The sequence below is a fragment of the Pholcus phalangioides genome, unplaced genomic scaffold (assembly GCF_987345545.1).
Source record: "Pholcus phalangioides strain wild (caught in Gottingen) unplaced genomic scaffold, Ppha-v1.0 ptg000008l_1, whole genome shotgun sequence".
NCBI lineage: Eukaryota > Metazoa > Arthropoda > Arachnida > Araneae > Pholcidae > Pholcus > Pholcus phalangioides.
Window position 1 is genome coordinate 61,222,642 of NW_028301601.1, and position 17,321 is coordinate 61,239,962.

At 34.8% G+C, this 17,321-nt stretch overlaps 1 protein-coding gene across 1 annotated transcript in view; it reads left to right on the forward strand.

Annotated features, from left to right (window-relative positions):
• Nucleotides 1-9,574, forward strand: part of LOC149084704 (uncharacterized) — a 30,542-nt gene extending 20,968 nt beyond the window's left edge. Inside the window, exon 3 of the mRNA XM_089235521.1 lies at nt 8,296-9,574. Coding sequence (XP_089091647.1) covers nt 8,296-8,460 — 165 coding nt within the window. The 3' untranslated portion in view covers nt 8,461-9,574. The remainder of the gene's footprint in view (nt 1-8,295) is intronic.
• Nucleotides 9,575-17,321: the final 7,747 nt, after the last annotated feature.

Genomic DNA, 17,321 nt, shown 5'->3' on the forward strand with positions numbered 1-17,321 from the left:
TCTTTGCTTGCACACAATATAGGTCACTCTTTGCTTGCACACAATATAGGTCACTCTTTGCTTGCACACAATATAGGTCACTCTTTGCTTGCACACAATATAGGTCACTCTTTGCTTGCACACAATATAGGTCACTCTTTGCTTTTTCACTAACCCGGTCGCTCGCGCCAAATTTCTATAAGCTCCAAGTAGGACACTTAAAATTTCCGCTGATAACACAGACTTACGGAAAATTCACCGACAATAATTCACTTCCATGTAATTCACCACTAAGAAAATCCATCGACAACAGTTCGACGTGAGCAAGGAATCCCCGAGTGAGTGAATCAGTAAATGGTACATAAGTTAGTGAGTGAATCAGTAAATGGTACATAAGTTAGTGAGTGAATCAGTAAATGGTACATAAGTTAGTGAGTGAATCAGTAAATGGGACATAAATTAGTGAGTGCGTGACAGACTGATTAGCACTGGTGAGGGAGCGAGTGGCATAGAGATAGAGTAAGTGACCTAGTGAGTGAGTGTCATGATGAGCGACCAAGTAGTAGACTAAGGGATCTAAAGTGAGCTATTGACAAAAGTGACCTAATTATTGAGAGTGTCTGGCATCCCAACTTCAAGGCGCGAATGCGAGCCGATCTCCCCTTTAAAAAAAAAGTCTCGCCACAGAGAGCAACAGACCTACAAACTGTCAAATGTTAATTCAATCATAACGCATCACTCACTTGACTTTTGAAATGTAGATGGCAACACTAAAAAATCAAACACAACACTACCTGCGCACTCAGACTTTTAGGTGCACACACAGTTGCACTTCCGCCACAACTCACTAGGCAGTAAATCGCTCATAGATGGTGATAGACCTGAGTTGTGCTCGGTTTGAAAGAAAAAAAGACAGTGTGTCTGACAGAGTGAGCGAACTAGTTAGTGAATAATCAGTGACACACCTAGTTAGCGACTCAGTTGGTGAGTGAGTGACAGATTGAGCAACCTAGTGAGTTGATAGAATGACAGTAACTAACTTAATGACCGACCTGCCGAGAGAGTTATCGAGTGACCTACGAAGAAAATGAGTGAAAGGGTGAGCAATTGAGTGACAGAGGGTGCGACCCCCAGTGAGGGGTGAAATGAGAACTACTTATAGCGACTGATTCACTCATGCCGAATTTTCCGGACACGTATAGCAACAAGCTAATTAGCCGAGTACCTTTGATCTCAGATTATTGATGTAAAGATTAAATGAATTTATATACAATATATTTTATTCGTTATTTATTAATTTAAAAACATTTGAAACAATATTAATGCATCTGTTGTGATTTTATAGCTTTCTGAATTTTAAGAAAAAATCTAAAAAGATATCATTTGAAAAATTAAAATACAATCGTTCAAAGCAACTTTTTTGAAAAAAAACAAAGCATAAACCAAATGTCTCTCTAGATGGCGCTGTCATAAAATTCAAAAAAATAGAAATTTTTGTTTCCCTTTGGAAACTTTTCCAGTGGGGTTACAAAAACTGCATCTAATTTGGTCTATTCGCTTACGCAAGCGGGAGTATTTTCCGAAGACTGGGATTAGAATATTTGATAAAAGATGTTTTACAAAACTTGAAGTAAAGCAACCAATAAATCTATGTTACGAATGTTTAAACCTATGTTATTGAGTTACATTCGCTCGCGAATGCAGCCGATATGCTTATTGGTTACATTTTTCAAATTTTATAAAACAACTTTTCTAAAACTTTAAGAGTGCAATCCAGCCTTAGAGTTTGAATTTTGAGAAAACTTTCCTAGTTTCGGAGTCAACTTTTATAAAATTTCGTGAGTTTGACGTACGTAATCACTACATGTAATATACAAGAGGTCCTACTATAAAAATTTTATAACAGTTCTTTCATAAAACTCGAAAATACAACCAATAAGCGGATCGGTTACATTTGAGTGAATATAACGAATAAGCCTATCAGTTACATTTGCGCGAATGTAGCCGAAGTGCTCATTGATTGCATTTTTCAGGTTTTGTAAAAGATCTTTTATAAAACTATTATAGTGTCATTCCGGCCTTTTAGACATTCCTCTAGAACAGGCATCTTCAACCCGTTGCTCTCGAGCACCACAGTGCTCCCTGAAAAACCCAGAGTGCTCGATGCTCGTGTCCGATTTCGTGCTCTCGAGTACTTGATTAACTTTACAATATTAAATACTTTGTACGAATTGCATTCAAGGACTCAAATCACCCCGATTTCATGCATCCATGTGTCAAACATGCCGTCAGGGTGCTCTTCTTTTTGATGATGGATACAAGCAGTGCTCGCGAGTAGAAAAAGGTTGGAAACCTCTGCTCTAGAACAATGGTTCCCAACCTTTTTTTTTTCTTCGCGCACCCCATTGGACGATACGTTTTTTTTTTCTGTAATTGATTACGTTAATTATCCTATAATTAATTTCTATAAATTATTTCACTTATTGTTTAATGCCTTTTCGGCTATGGCTGGTATTTAACTTTGGCTTCATTTCTTTGAAAATTAATTCAAAAACTAAACTGAAAAGAAAAGATCTGGAAAAAAGGACTTCATTGAATAGTTCTTCTCTTATTGATTCCAGCCACAGCAACTACAGTCAAACCTCGTTAATGAGTAACTCTTGAGAGTGCAAAAATATGACTTAGTAAGCGAAGCGACTCGTTAAACGGAGCAAGCTATAGCTCTGCCAGTTCCTACCCGAGGACAATTGGAACTTCCGAAAAGTGACCCGGTAAGCGTAGTGACTTGTTAACCGGATGACGCACTAATGAGGTTTGAATATACAAATTAATGTTTCTTAGACACTTGACTGCATTTTTTTGACGTTTTTCCTGAATCATATGCGTTCACGACAGTTTCAAATCTAAGCACAACCTGCTAATAACACAAAAATGCCAATGTAAAACAAACCACGAAATAATTTAGGCCAGTGTTTCCCAACCTATTGTCCGCGAAGATGGCGCAGTTGGTCAGCAGGCAAATTTGATAAAATCATTCACCCGTTGTAGTTGATATGAATAACATGCATATTTGGGTTAAAATAAAATTACACCTTCATACTTTAGGTTCACCAACATCATCAATGCAAGAAATTACGATCCTAAATACAGGATATCAATTTTTTTTGCAAAAAATTGCAATTTATTGCTTTAAATGTGATTTGCTAATCACTACTAAAATTGCTGAATGGTGTGAAAATAAATCGTTGCTACAAATAACTCAATAAACAAAAATGTATTTCTCTGTCTCTCACGAAACAAAAAATACTCAAATGAACTGATGACTATATGTCATTAAGAAGAATTCAGTTAACTGGGATCTTAAATAGTAATCCGTAAAAAAATACGGGACATCGCGTATTGTCATCCCAGGCATTGTCAGAAGTAGGTACAATCACCGTAATTAAAAATCCAAAAAAATTGCGGACAAAACATTAAACCTGAGAAATATATATGCAATGAATTTGATGACACCCAGTTTCTAAGAATAATTACAAACTATAGTTTTCCCAATATAAGTATAATTTCCAAAAAAAATGCCTGATTAATTTTCGAAGTAACTAAGAGTATATAATCAAATTTCCATTCATATTTTAATTTGATTGTATATTTTATACTAGGCAAAACGTCTTTTTTTCAGAAAACATCTCCCACTCCCTTAAAATACACGCGAGAAATTTAAATCTGCAGAAAAATGCATGATGATATAATGGGTCTTTCCCTCATTATTCAAATTAATTCCGGCAATTCTCTCCAAGAACTTCGTTGCAGAAACTTTGTTTTAAATAGAAAGCGTATAAAAGAAACCCTCCGTATATGGGGTTTCGAACAACGAGCACAAAAATCGAGATCATTCGTGCCTTTTCAGATAGAGATCGAACAGCTTGAATACAATGGAATCTGTAATTTCCCAAGATTTTCGCCCCCCACGACAAACCTTTTCCTCTCGTCGGTGATGATGAAAAGACCTGCAAGTGACATCCGCGTCTCGTTTCGAAGTCAAGAGCGGAACACAACCGCGCGGCACGTTCCAGATATCCCTCCCTTCTCCCGTCTTCACCACCAAAAACCATTCCAACGCTGGCGAAACCACTTCAACAACAAGGCACTACCACAACATCGGCACTCGATCACCGCATCTGGCGAGATCTCTCTCTCTCCCTATCTATCCGTCCTATATTGGGGAGCCGTGATGGAAGGATACGGGGAGATCGGTCTCTCTCTCTCTCTCTCTCTCTCCCTCTCCCCATTGTTCAACACAACAACAACATTGTAGCTGAGGTATTATTATTGAACAAGACACCCCCAGCGACAATGACGCCACAGCGTCCTGACACTCGAGTTTAATAGAATTTTCTCCAAAAAGATGAATGGAATCGCGTTGTTACGAGGGTGTACTTGAGAATCGAATTGGGAGATCCGCGATTTCTCTCCCGAATTTAGATATCCTTCTCCCGTTTCATCATTTGCATACATGTAACGCGGCTTTATCTTCAATTGGAGATATCCTCTGCGTAATTAACATTTTAATTGAGTGTAATTAGTATCTCATTCTCGAGAACTGTTATTATGTTCTAGGAATTGTATCCTGGTAATTGAATTTTTTCCGATTCATTCTAGTGTTAATTATTTTGAAGAGATGTATTTCTGCAGTGAATTATTTTTACTAGAAAGAGATGTGGAAATGCATTATATACGTAGAACCGTCTGAAAAATAATTACAAGTCGATTCGCGATAAGTCGAACTCCGATACCGCGAATATCTGTTTAAGTCGAAGTTTTCACTCAGCCCCGGAACATTTTCCGTATTTTTAATGTTAGAATTTTCCCTTAACTCGAAGCTTTCTTCATTCAAGTCGGAAGTTTCCGGGAATGACACACAAAAATTTAAAAAAAACAACATTTATTAATAGAATTGAGCATTTAGCAACTGCATTGAACATTTATCAACCGAATTGAGCATTTAGCGATAGAATTCAGCATTTAGCAACAGAATTTAGCTACACAATTGAGCATTCGGCAATAGAACTGAGTATTTAGAAATAGAAGTCATTTCATTAGACATGTTTTACTAAGACGATATGCGCCATAAATAGCACTGTTATTTTAATAAATCGTTTATTTTCCCACTCTAAAATCGGATTTTCCGATCAAGGATTTCTTATTTAAGTCGATATATGAAGGATAATTAAAGAATTATTGAAAAAAAATAATTTCATAATTAATGAAAATTTATAATTAACTAGCTATAGTACCCGGCGCTGCCCGGGTTTTCTTCAATGATGCTTTTTGGATCACGTGATATCTCCCTCTTTCTTTGAGGGACATGCAAACCGTGTCTAAGTTAACCAATATGGCGACTTCCTGCGCGACTTCATGAAATAAAGAAATCGAGATTCAAAGAAACGTAGAAATGAATATTTTTTTCTTTTTTTAAAGGGTCGCTAGGTATTTCGATTCCCCCCCCCCCCGTGAACTTCAAATTATCCATCTGCCTGTTTCTGCTTCAAAAAATGCTTAATTAAAGCTGTGGAATTTCTTCGATGTATTTTACGGGACCATAATTAATTTTAAAACATCCTAAACTATGAATTTATGCAGTTGAATATCAAAAGACAATACGGAGACATTAATTTTCATGCTTGAGAAGATATAAATAAAAAGTTGAAATCAATGTGTAATTGCATGGATGTCCAACTCAAAAGTAGGTCCGGCTAATTACTTCATATTTAATCACTAGGGCTTCGTATATCTCTAAGCGAACTCTATATTTCAAAAATCGAGAATTCAATAAAATTTTTAAAATTATTGATGGCAGGAAACCCCCCACTAAATTCCCGCATTTCTACAGTAAAATTGGCAGTTTTAACACTGATTTCCATGGGCATCATCCTTTGTCCCTCAAAGTGATGCTGATGATGATTCTGACGACTGTTGAAAAAATGACAAACCCTTGTAAAGGCATATACACATCTGAAACGCATTGCTAGGGAACCACGGTAACCAAAGTAAACGTTCCGAAAGTGATTGTTGAGGGCCAAAAACCCATTGTTGCCCGACAGTTTTTTGCCCATTTGGGACATTTGTCCTGCTCTGACGAAATTTTAAAGTGGCCTATCGTTCAAGTCGGGTTCCATTTGGTATATATGCAAAATTTGGCGGAGATCGATCTAAAATTGTAGATTTGTATACAGAACATACACACACACACATACACACAGACAGACAGACAGACAGAAAATCAATTTTATACATAGATGAAAAAATATTTACAAAATTATTGAAACAAGAAATTGTGGAACTGCTGAAAGAAGTAAGTGTAGAACGACTGATAACATAGTTCTGAAATTATTTCTGATAATAGTTTCAGAATTTTCAAGCGTAATTTCAGAATTGTTGAGAATAATTTCTGAATTGTCCATAATTATTATTCTCAATTATTTTTATAATTTATTTTTCTATAATTTTTTATTTATAAATCTCAAGAATTATTGAGAATAATTTCTGAATTGCCAAGCGTATTTTCAGAGCTATTGAAAATAATTTCTGAATTGTCAAGCGTAAATATCTGAATTATTGAGAATAATTTCTAAATTGTCAAGCGTAATTTCAAAATTATTGAGAATAATTTCTGAATTGTTAAGCGTAATTTCAGAATTATTGAGAATAATTTCTAAATTGTCAAGCGTAATTTCAAAATTATTGAGAATAATTTCTGAATTGTCAAGCGTAATTTCAGAATTATTGAGAATAATTTCTGAATTGTCAAACGTATTTTCAGAGCTATTGAGAATAATTTCTGAATTGTCAAGCGTAATTACAGAATTATTAGGAATAATTTCTGAATTGTCAAGCGTAATTTCAGAATTATTGAGAATACTTTCAGAATTCTCAAGAGTAATAATTCATAAAAAACAATAAAGAATTTTTTAAAGAAATAATTTCATAGTCATTAAAAATTCAAAACTAATGGAAAAAATAATTTCAGAATTATCAGCACAAATTTCAAATTCAATGAAAGAAATAAATTCAGAGTAAATGAAAATGTTCAATAATTGGTGGAATCCCGTTTAATAACCGAAAATGCCACTTGGCGGCCCGGAGGTTTCGTGGAAAGTTTAATTTGACCTGCATTATCGAAAAGGTTGAAGAACCCTGGTTTCTCATCTGTCCAATGTATCAAAGGAAGAGACTTCAGAATCGCTGGAAAAGGGATTCTGGATACGATTCTGAGGTGAACGCTTTGCCTTTGATATATTGAGCTGAGAGAGGAAAAACCATCTCATTCTAGTTTCTCAATGTAATTTGTTTTACGAGCCTTTATAAATTAAACATAACAGGCAACCATACTTACAGAGGTGCATTAACTTAGTCGAGGTGTGCTGCAGAGAAGAGCCACGCGTGCTCTTGATGGCACACGAGGCTTAAGCTATGAAGAGAGACTTGATTTTTTAACACTGTTCACATTGGAAGAGCGCAGATGTCGGAGGGATATGATTGAAGTGTTTTAAAATTTTGAGCAAGATGGATAGGATGGGGAGCATGAATTATTAATACACCGTCAATCAACTTCTTCGACAAGGGGACATCAGTATAGATTGGTAAGGGACAATTCTAGATTGTGGTGTCGCAGGGAGTTTTACTCTAATAGGGTCGAGGATAAATGGAATAGCTTACCTGCGGGGTCGTGAATTGAATCTAACACGATTCACACTTTTAACAAATATACGAGCTCTTATGGGTTGCTGTATTTTTTATATAATGTTATGAAAATTATTTAAATAGTCATTATATTCAAAATGTATCATGTCATTTTTCATCAGTAAGTAATCAATAATGCATTTCTCTGTAAACATCACCAAGTTAAGGACGTTTGGCGACGGTTCCGATAAGTTGGCGATGTCCTTACGCCAAAGGAAAATATTTGATTTTTTCTGAGAAATGGTAGAATTTTGTTGAAGCTTTTTTCTGAAGACGAGGTCTTATTTGTAGCTCGCTCTTTCTTTTTAGAGTGTTTTATCGGAACCGCTGCTTCTGAATTCGTGTAATAGCTACTCTGTGAAATAAATTTGTGTTGTCCGTGAAATCGTTTCGTGCTTTGCCATCTCGAGTGCTTGTGAGAGACATTATCCATCCGCAACAAGAGTTTAGATATATATTCGGCATCCGTATTTGTTATGGGCATCTTTTTTTGAGCCACCTCGTTGGGCATTTTGTCTGTTGTGGACATTGGAATTGTGTTTGTATTGAAAAATGTTTTACTTCTTTTTCTTCTAGGTTTGGTTCAAAAACCGCCGTGCAAAGTGGCGTAAGCAGCAGAGGGAAGAACAAGAGCGGCAGAGGCGTCATCTACAGGAAGGAAGTCGTCAAGCAAAGTCTTCGTCATCACGCCAAGGCACTTCCAGTACCAAAACTGATACCAGGGACAGCCCGTCACCCTAAGGCCAAGCCAATATTTTCCATTGTTCGTAGAAAAGACGACAGTAGGCGCACAAGGACGTTTTTTGTGATTATTAATTGTGCAATAATAGTGTGAATATACAGGGTGCATAGCAAACAGGGGGGTATAAAATGGCATTCTACTGGTGAACCGTTCATCCTAGAGGTATACTTCCAGTTAGAAAAAGTTTCCAGATAACGTGTAGTTAACTCAGATACGTCATTTATGTTTCAAGGGGTTGTATAGTTATTAAAATAAATACAAAAATTGGCATTTTATGCCGTTCCCGTGTGCCCAAAAACACAATTTGAAAGTTTTTACCTGTCTCTTCTGATGCAAATAAAACAAATTCTATGTTTCTAAGTGAGATATTATATAGAATTCGAAAAACGGAGAAATTTTGGAGGAAAAAACAGCTCTAAATGCGGGAAAATCGTTTTACCCACATATAACCCTGTTTTTACCCAAATTTGCCCCGTTTTAGGAATTCGAATATCTTAGTGAATAATTCCACTGATAAACATGGAGTTTTTTTGTTGGCATCAGGAGAGATAGGGCAAAAACTTTCTGATTGGGTTTTGGGGTATATGGAGACTGTATAAAAAGCATCTGTTTATTTTAATTTTAATAACTACACAACCCCTTCTTGCAACATGAATGATGTATCTGAGTACTACACGAATAATTTGGAGCATTCTTCCTAACTGGAAGTATACCCCTGGGATCAACGGTTCGCCAGTAAAATCCCATACCCCCTCTATACGTACTGTATATAATATTGTAATAGATATTTTGTATATAATATTGTCGTTACGAAGCGTATTCACATGTATTAAGCTCATCAACTCATCCATATGATACCGGAGGTGCTCTCGAGTTTCATGCGCACAAAAACATGAATCGGTGATGAATATTTCTCATTAGAGACATTACATACCGTACTCAGACGTACCGTTACTCTGCGCACACATTTGTTAGATGGGAATATAGTCGGAAGATTAAATTGTATATAATAAGTGATTGAAAATTGTTCATTGTGCGAAAAATCTGTGTAAAAACGTCTTAAATTTTCAACGGATACAAGTTCTTATTAATGTGAATAAATAATATGTCATCACATGAGTAATGAATCATTTGAAATAAGTGTCATCATGAATCATTTGAAATACATATCATCATGAGTCAAGAATCATTTGAAATAAGTGTCATCACTTGAGCCAAGAATCATTTGAAATTAGTATCATCATCAGTCATGAATCATTTGAAATAAATGTCATCATGAGTCATTTGAAATAAGTGTCATCATGAGTCAAGAATCATTTGAAATAAGTGTCATCATGAGTCATGAACCATTTGAAATAAATGTCATCATAAGTCATGAATCGTTTGAAATAAGTGCCATATCTTTATTAGCCTATTATGTATACAGGGTATCATGTAGGGTATCATTATGTATACAGGGTATTCGGCCATTATCTCCTGGGGGCGCGGTAGCCCAGGTCGGTAAGATACTCGCTTAAAGTACCAAAGGATGTTTAGAGGTGTCGCGAGTTCGATACCCAGTTCGTCCTTGTCAGAAAACTTTCCTGACACAGGGGTACAACAAAAATGGCGACATGACCGCAGCAAAAATTGCTACCGTAGGGAGTTCCCCCATCGAGTGGTTAGCGCACCAACCTCTCGACGAGTATAAAAAACAAGCCTGCCGTTCGGAATCGGCAATAAATTGTAGGTCCCGGTCTAATTAGCCCTCGTGTGCAGAAAATGACCGTGGTGCGACAAAAATGATCAAATGATCAAAACTTTATCTCCTGAACCGCTTGTCGTAGAGGTATGGTTCTGGTTTTAAAAAGTGTCCAGAATATCTTCAGAAATCACCCTGTACCAGTTTTGGAAGTGAAAATACAGTGTGTCACTCAAAACAAAAAAATCTAAATATTTAAAAGTTCCGCGCTTCTAAGTGTAATATTCGCTGAAACGTTTTTGAATTAAAAAACCTGAGAAAATATTTAAAGAACAGCTTAAATTTAAATTTAAGAAAAATTAATTTTTAATTTAAATTTAAGAAAAATTAATTTTTAATTTAAATTTAAGAAAAATTTAAAAAAAACAGCATAAAACCAAACGGACAATGCTTCATTTCCCTCGTTCACGCTTCTTTTGCCAACTCTTCTGTTTGTGAATTCGAATATCTCAGCGAATATTGCACTTAGAAACATCGATTTTTTTTCCCCCGTTAGCCTCAGGAGAAACAGGGCAACGACTTTCTACTTGGAAGTTACTAGACGGGGGACTGTTAGAAAATGTGTAGATTTTTTAAATAATTTTTGGTACTCTCAAAACTGGTACAGGGTGATTTTTTTCATCACAATTTTAGCAGTTAATTTTAAAATTCAAATTATATCTCTACGACTAATGGTCGATGAGATAAATTCATTCATTCTTTTGCTCACTCACATGCTTGTCACTCTCCAACCTAGTCCCTTGCTGTCTAAGCAGAGGTGGATTTATTAAGCTTTATATAAACTTTACCGGCTTTCTACAAACTTTCTTGGCCACTCATTACTCAAATTTGCCTCCACTCTGAACTTGCCACCGTGGGCCCGCTAACCCCCCGCGGAACCCCCAACGAACCGGTACATGCGGGAATGTGCGTGTACGTGTAGTGAAACCTGACGTGAAGTTTTTGTTTCTCTGTAATGCTTGTTATGTGTAGTGCTGCCATCTGCCACCAGTTTTTCTAACTATGAGTGAAGTGTTATGATTGAATGATTTATCGTTGTAGGACTGTTGCTCTCTGTGGCGAAACTTTTTAACGGGGAGATCGGCTCGCATTTGCGCCTTGAAGTTGGGAACTACAGAAAACCAACTTCAGCCGACCACCACTGTGGGGTTCGAACCCGGATCCTCGCATCGCGAGTCCGTCACTATAACCACTCGACCACCACAGCGGCATACAACGTAGCTTGCGTGTATTGATATGGTGCAATTAATTTGACAGAATACATAAATATACTCAACTGAACGTAGAGAAAAGAAGAAAAAAAAAGAACAGTTTTTTTAAATAGTATTTTACCATGACGACAGGAGATTTAATCTTCATAATATCCGTTAGATGTCAGAGCCAGTGGCGTATTTACAGGAGAGGGGGGGGGGGAGCTTAGCGAGCTAAAGCCAAGGGTGGCAAGTTCGGAAGGGCAGCAAAGTGGCTAAGAAAAATTTGTGAAAACGTCTCAATCGTGTAGACTACTACTTACTTAACCAGACATACACCTCGTCCATATTCCTCTGCGGAACTTCTAACGTACATGTTGGAATGTGCGTATACGTATAGTGAACTTTCCGTGAAGTTTGTTTCTGTGTAATGCTTGTTATGTGTACTGCTGCTGCCATCTGCAATCAGTTTTTTTTTTCAAACTATGAGTTTTTTCTCAACGCATAGTGAGTGAAGTGTAATGAATAAATAATTATATCGTTGTACGCCTGTTGTGCTAACTCTCTCTCTCTGTAGCGAGGCTTTGATCGTGTAGACCAGTGATTCCCAACGTGGGTGTTACCGCTCCCTTGGAGGCGATGGAAATTTCCAGGGGGGGGGGGGCGGTAGAAGCTACGGGTATAATATAGGATCCTATGGATTAGATTGCGTTGGGGGCGATGGGAGAAAAACATTTCTGAAGAAGGGGGCGATGGGACACTGTAGAGCAGTGGTTCTCTCTTTGAACCATATTTTTTTCCGTGCCGCCACCCCCCACCCCCCCCCCCCCCCATTTTACCCACAGCGCTCTACATTCACGGAGGAGCGAGACTCTTTCTACTTATTGAATCAGATTTAAGCAAAAATAAATTTATAATGAACAAAAAATTGATGAAAAAGATCGATCTCTGGAACTTGTGCCGGGCACGGATCAAGAAAGTGGGCGATCATCCCTCCCAAGAACAGGATTACATGGAGGACAAAAATCTGTGTAAAATACGGGTTTTACGGGTACCAACGAACGTACATATAAATTAACTATAGAATTGCGCGCAAAAGATCGTAGCCTAGGGGCACTGCTCTAGGAAGAGGAGATCATGTCCAAGCCGAGTTACTTTGCAGGAAAAATCGTAGCCCCCACCCCCCCCACCGAGAAAATTCTGTGTATGTCTATGCATATGTTCATATGCATTATGTTGCCTATATATTTGGCTCTAGTTATGATAATGTTGCTTCTCGATATAATGATATCCAATTACAACGATATCCTTTTCACGACGATCCCTCCAATCAACACAATAATCCCCTCTACAACGATATTTTTTCTTCGTCTGCAAAGCATCGTTATATCGAAGCTTTTTTTTTTTTTACTGTATATAGCGTATATAATTCTGCGGCGGGTATTGGGATGTGTTGAATTCAATGTGAGAGCACATCAATGTGATGAGCACTCAATGATAGAGGAAAGAGAAACTGTTATTGCGCTAAACTCGCATGTAATAGGATCATCCAAATTCATGTCACACTGTGCTCAAAAATTAAGTCCATGTCAATTTCGATTCCGATACCTTCTCTCGATACCACATTGTTTTGAGTTTTTTTTTATGAATTTCAGAATTCAAAAGATTGTCTGAATGATATTTTGTTCAAAGAATTTGAAGTAAACTACTCCACCACGACAAGAGATTCAATCTTCATAAACTCGTTAGATGTCAGTGGCGTTCAAATCATTACAAGTATTCGGATATGAGTATTATCTGAAAGTATAAGACCCAGAAATTAATGACGCTGGTAAAAGTTTGGTAAAATACCACTTAAAAAATTAAACTAAAATAATGCTTGTATGTTATAGTATTCGAGCAAATGCAACCTATAAGCTTATTGGTTGAATTTTTTCATGTTTTATAAGAGATATTTTATAAAACTCTTATGTGTAATATCAGTGCCTAAAACCGAGATTGAACCATAAAAGTTTTATAAAAATCCATTTTTAAAACTTGACAAATGCAACTGATAAGCTTATTGGTTGCATTAGCTAGAATGTAAGTATAAATAAATGTAAAATAAAGGAAAACAGTATATTCTAATCTTTAAATTGGCCGTCGTAACTTACTGAAAAATCCACTGCAATTACAGTCGAATCCCGTTATAACGAACTACAAGAGACCGGAGAAATCACTTCGTTACAAAAAAATTACAGGTTTATATGTTTCCGAATACTCCTATGTTAACTTATCTGGGAGAATGGAAAGTGTTCGCTATATAAAACGAGATTTTCGCTATAACGGCATTCGTTATATCGAGATTCGACTACAATTAAATTGTTGTGTGGATGTATTTTTTTCAGTATAACATGTGCTAAAAAAACAAAAAACATTGAGCACATATTTACATCCGTATTTGTAAAAAAAAGTTTTTATAGAGGTGAACACATGGGGCTAATACCATGGGCCCTGGTCTATATACGACCATACCCATGGGTCGCGACCCAAACTTGTGTCATAGAGGCTTTTCATATGGGTCGTACGACGTACGAATCGCTTAAAATCCAGTTATAAATCAATTTGTAGCAGCACCACTGGGCTCAGGAACGTTTTAAAGCTTCGTGGTTTACCAGCCTGAGTGGGACAGAGGCATTTTTGAGAGGAGAATTTGAAATAGATGAAAGAGCAACGTAATTCCAGAATTAATGAAAAATTATTCTAAAATTAACGAAAAATTATTCTAAAATTAATGAGATAAATAATAACAGAATGAATAAAATTCAGAATTCACAAAAGAAATTATTTCAGAATTAAGGAAAATTCAGAATTAAAAAAAAGGAAATGATTCCAGAATTAATGAAAATTCAGAATTAAAAAGAGAAATGATTCCAGAATTAAGGGAAATTCAGAATTAAAAAAAGAAATGATTCCAGAATTAAGGAAAATTCACAATTAAAAAAAGGAAATGATTCCAGAATTAAGGAAAATTCAGAATTAAAAAAAAAGAAATGATTCCAGAATTAAGGAAAATTCAGAATTCACAAAAGAAATTATTCCAGAATTAAGGAAAATTCAGAATTAAAAAAAAGGAAATGATTCCAGAATTAAGGAAAATTCAGAATCAAAAAAAAAAAAGAAATGATTCCAGAATTAAGGAAAATTCAGAATTAAAAAAAAGGAAATGATTCCAGAATTAAGGAAAATTCAGAATTAAAAAAAAAGAAATGATTCCAGAATTAAGGAAAATTCAGAATTCACAAAATAAATTATTCCAGAATTAAGGAAAATTCAGAATAAAAAAAAAAAAGAAATGATTCCAGAATTAAGGAAAATTCAGAATCAAAAAAAAAAGAAATGATTCCAGAATTAAGGAAAATTCAGAATTAAAAAAAAGGAAATGATTCCAGAATTAAGGAAAATTCAGAATCAAAAAAAAAAAAGAAATGATTCCAGAATTAAGGAAAATTCAGAATTAAAAAAAAGGAAATGATTCCAGAATTAAGGAAAATTCAGAATTAAAAAAAAAGAAATGATTCCAGAATTAAGGAAAATTCAGAATTCACAAAAGAAATTATTCCAGAATTAAGGAAAATTCAGAATTAAAAAAAAGGAAATGATTCCAGAATTAAGGAAAATTCAGAATCAAAAAAAAAAAAGAAATGATTCCAGAATTAAGGAAAATTCAGAATTAAAAAAAAGGAAATGATTCCAGAATTAAGGAAAATTCAGAATTAAAAAAAAAGAAATGATTCCAGAATTAAGGAAAATTCAGAATTCACAAAATAAATTATTCCAGAATTAAGGAAAATTCAGAATAAAAAAAAAAAGAAATGATTCCAGAATTAAGGAAAATTCAGAATCAAAAAAAAAAGAAATGATTCCAGAATTAAGGAAAATTCAGAATTCACAAAAGAAATGATTCCAGAATTAAGGAAAATTCAGAATTAAAAAAAAAGGAAATGATTCCAGAATTAATGAAAATTCAGAATTAAAAAGAGAAATGATTCCAGAATTAAGGAAAATTCACAATTAAAAAAAAGGAAATGATTCCAGAATTAAGTAAAATTCACAATTAAAAAAAAGGAAATGATTCCAGAATTAATGAAAATTCAGAATTAAAAAAAGAAATGATTCCAGAATTAAGGAAAATTCACAATTAAAAAAAAGGAAATGATTCCAGAATTAAGGAAAATTCAGAATTCACAAAAGAAATGATTCCAGAATTAAGGAAAATTCAGAATTAAAAAAAAGGAAATGATTCCAGAATTAATGAAAATTCAGAATTAAAAAGAGAAATGATTCCAGAATTAAGGAGAATTCAGAATTAAAAAAAGAAATGATTCCAGAATTAAGGAAAATTCACAATTAAAAAAAAGGAAATGATTCCAGAATTAAGGAAAATTCAGAATTCACAAAAGAAATGATTCCAGAATTAAGGAAAATTAGGAATTAAAAAAAAGGAAATGATTCCAGAATTAATGAAAATTCAGAATTAAAAAGAGAAATGATTCCAGAATTAAGGAAAATTCACAATTAAAAAAAAGGAAATGATTCCAGAATTAAGGAAAATTCACAATTAAAAAAAAGGAAATGATTCCAGAATTAAGGAAAATTCACAATTAAAAAAAAGGAAATGATTCCAGAATTAATGAAAATTCAGAATTAAAAAAAGAAATGATTCCAGAATTAAGGAAAATTCACAATTAAAAAAAGGAAATGATTCCAGAATTAAGGAAAATTCAGAATTCACAAAAGAAATGATTCCAGAATTAAGGAAAATTCAGAATTAAAAAAAAAGGAAATGATTCCAGAATTAATGAAAATTCAGAATTAAAAAGAGAAATGATTCCAGAATTAAGGAGAATTCAGAATTAAGGAGAATTCAGAATTAAAAAAAGAAATGATTCCAGAATTAAGGAAAATTCACAATTAAAAAAAAGGAAATGATTCCAGAATTAAGGAAAATTCAGAATTCACAAAAGAAATGATTCCAGAATTAAGGAAAATTAGGAATTAAAAAAAAGGAAATGATTCCAGAATTAATGAAAATTCAGAATTAAAAAGAGAAATGATTCCAGAATTAAGGAAAATTCACAATTAAAAAAAAGGAAATGATTCCAGAATTAAGGAAAATTCAGAATTAAAAAAAAAGAAATGATTCCAGAATTAAGGAAAATTGAGAATTCACAAAATAAATTATTCCAGAATTAAGGAAAATTCAGAATTCACAAAATAAATTATTCCAGAATTAAGGAAAATTCAGAATTCATGAAATGAATAATTCAAGAATTAATGAAAAATTCTAATATTTATGAAAGAAATAATTTTCAGAATCAGTGGAAGCTTTTTCAACAATTCAAGGCCGTGGTCTCAGGCCTTGTTGGCCTACCAATTAAGATGCCATGAACCGTTTTCCCTAATTTCGCCAAATAAACATTTTAATTATCAAAATATTGAACATGAATTTCCAGATTGGAAGCATACCGATGGGTCGCTAAATTAATCTTGTTGTTCATTTTGGGTCGCGGCTGAAAGAGGTTATACAGTATAAGGTGAGCATACACTAGCATACGGATCATGTATTGTAAGCATTCGCAATTGGTTGTTCAGTAATTTGCACGGTGTTGTGAACGATACTTGGGCTGTGTTTGAACTGGGCCTACCGGGAATCGGTTTAGATTAGAATCTTTAGATTAGACCATAGTTTCCCAACCTTTTTTGCCCCATCGCTTGCTTCTTAAAAAAGTTTTTCCCCCAACGCCCCCCAGCGCAATCTAACCCATAGGATCCTATGTTATACCCGTAGCTTCTACCGCAACCTGGAACTTTCTATCGTCCGCAAGGGGGCGTTAACGCCCATCAATCACTGAATTAGACCGATCTGTTTCTTAAAATACTAGGGTCC